Here is a 1,643-nt window from a genome sequence, read left to right on the forward strand (position 1 = left end):
TTGGCTCTTCTTCTCTGTTTCATATCAGCGTGAGGCAGAGGAAGCTGCCATCAGCTGCTGTACTTCTACCATCCGTCCACTAGATGGCGTCATGACGCTGCAGTGACGTGATTCACAACTACAGAAATCAGCAGAAAGAGGCTGATGTGAGGTGAGTCAGTCTCTTTACTCACAGGTCTGTCAACAAAACACACACAGAAATATTATGATGTAATTAAGATTCAGAGAAATCCCTCAGACAGAAATATTAAATGACACTATAGTTCACAAGAGGTCAGTGATACATTTGAAAGAATTAGTTAGAAGAGGACTAACTGCACAGTGTCTCTATCTTACCTGTAATTAATACCTGGAGTCCAAACTGATGAAACTCTTGATAAGATCTGGAGCTCAAGAAGCAAAGAAGTATTTAGTTCCCACATCAATTCAAAGCAGCAAGACGGCACAGACGTTATAAACAAAACGTGTAAACGTTTATACTAAAAGGAATATTAAAATGCTCTTTACATGCTGTCTCTTATACACATCTACTTTTAGTGTTGGACTTCAAACTTCATTGAGTCACTGAGGATTAAAACCCATGACCTCTAACCTTTAGACAAGTCTTCAACAGCTTGAGAGACTGGGACAGAAACAAAAACCAGTTCTTCTCTTGGAGACTTCCAGTCTTTCCTCTGGACTTTGGCTTTTAACATTAAATCTCTGTCTCAGGATTGAACCAACAACCTCAAAACTTTCATTCTTTTCTCTGAATGTAAACCTTCAACACTGAGAGCCTCAACAACATTTTCATTGACTGTCTTTGTCTTTTCTCAGACTTTTCAAACAAACTGTGAAAATGTTTTAGTTTGAACAGAATCGACTCAGTTGTCCTCAGATTCAGACACAACACAAAGATTATTATCAGTGATGCTTTTATTGTGAAAAGACAAGAAGATAGATAGATAGATAGATTATTCATCAAAAACGTTACTGATTTCTTAATCCGTGAATCTGAAAACTAGTGTGTGAGTGAAAGAGACAGACATGTAGAGACTGAACTATCTGTTCAACAGTGAGAATGTTTCTCTCTCTGCTACATTCAACACAGAGACACTGAGGAACCAGGACTAGACAAGTGCCAGAACCCAAACCCAGGATACAGAGGTTCAGTGAAGGTGGTATTGTAGGTGTGGAGGTGGATCAGTTTGTTAGAGGAGACTCTGTAGAAGGAGAGAGAGCCACCAGGACAGTCCACATACACTGCTACTCTGTGAGAGACAGAGGAGGAGGAGGAGGAGGAGGATGAGGAGGAGGAGGAGGAGGAGGAGGAGATAAATATTCCTCTATCATTGTGACAGACAGGGTAACCATCATCAGAGCAGAACAGTCTCCAGGACTGATCGTTCCTTCCAAACACACACTCCTCTCTGTTTCCTTTCCTTCTGATTCCTCTGTAACTCACTGATACATTAACCCCTCCTCTGCACTCGACCTCCCAGTAACAGCGACCAGTCAGACCAGTTGAACACAGCAGCTGAGGCCAGTGGTCAAATCTGTCTGGATGATCAGGATATGACTGATCCTCCTCCACATGTGTCACCTTCCTGTTGTTGTCAGACAGTTTGATCTGTCTGTTCACTGTGTTTGTGTCGATTGTGAGT

The 1,643-nt window shown here is 41.7% G+C and overlaps 2 protein-coding genes and 1 long non-coding RNA gene across 3 annotated transcripts in view; all 3 read right to left on the minus strand.

The window, feature by feature from the left end:
• LOC147817281 (uncharacterized) overlaps positions 1-1,643 on the minus strand; it is an 82,274-nt gene that overhangs the window by 11,563 nt on the left and 69,068 nt on the right. The gene's annotated exons all lie outside the window — the stretch shown is intronic.
• Positions 148-504, minus strand: LOC147817282 (uncharacterized). Its single transcript, XR_015436492.1, has 2 exons — positions 337-504; positions 148-177 (listed from the first exon to the last, which is right to left on the minus strand). It is a non-coding gene; the product is annotated as an uncharacterized LOC147817282 (long non-coding RNA).
• On the minus strand, positions 898-1,639 carry LOC147817283 (neoverrucotoxin subunit alpha-like; the record flags this gene model as incomplete). Its single annotated transcript, XM_087171129.1, has 1 exon — positions 898-1,639. A coding segment is annotated over one exon (558 nt), but the record flags the coding sequence as incomplete, so codon positions are not given.

Source organism: Seriola lalandi, unplaced genomic scaffold, assembly GCF_002814215.2.
Source record: "Seriola lalandi dorsalis isolate HSWRI2012SDOR001 ecotype SW California unplaced genomic scaffold, Sedor1 jcf7180002054977, whole genome shotgun sequence".
NCBI lineage: Eukaryota > Metazoa > Chordata > Actinopteri > Carangiformes > Carangidae > Seriola > Seriola lalandi.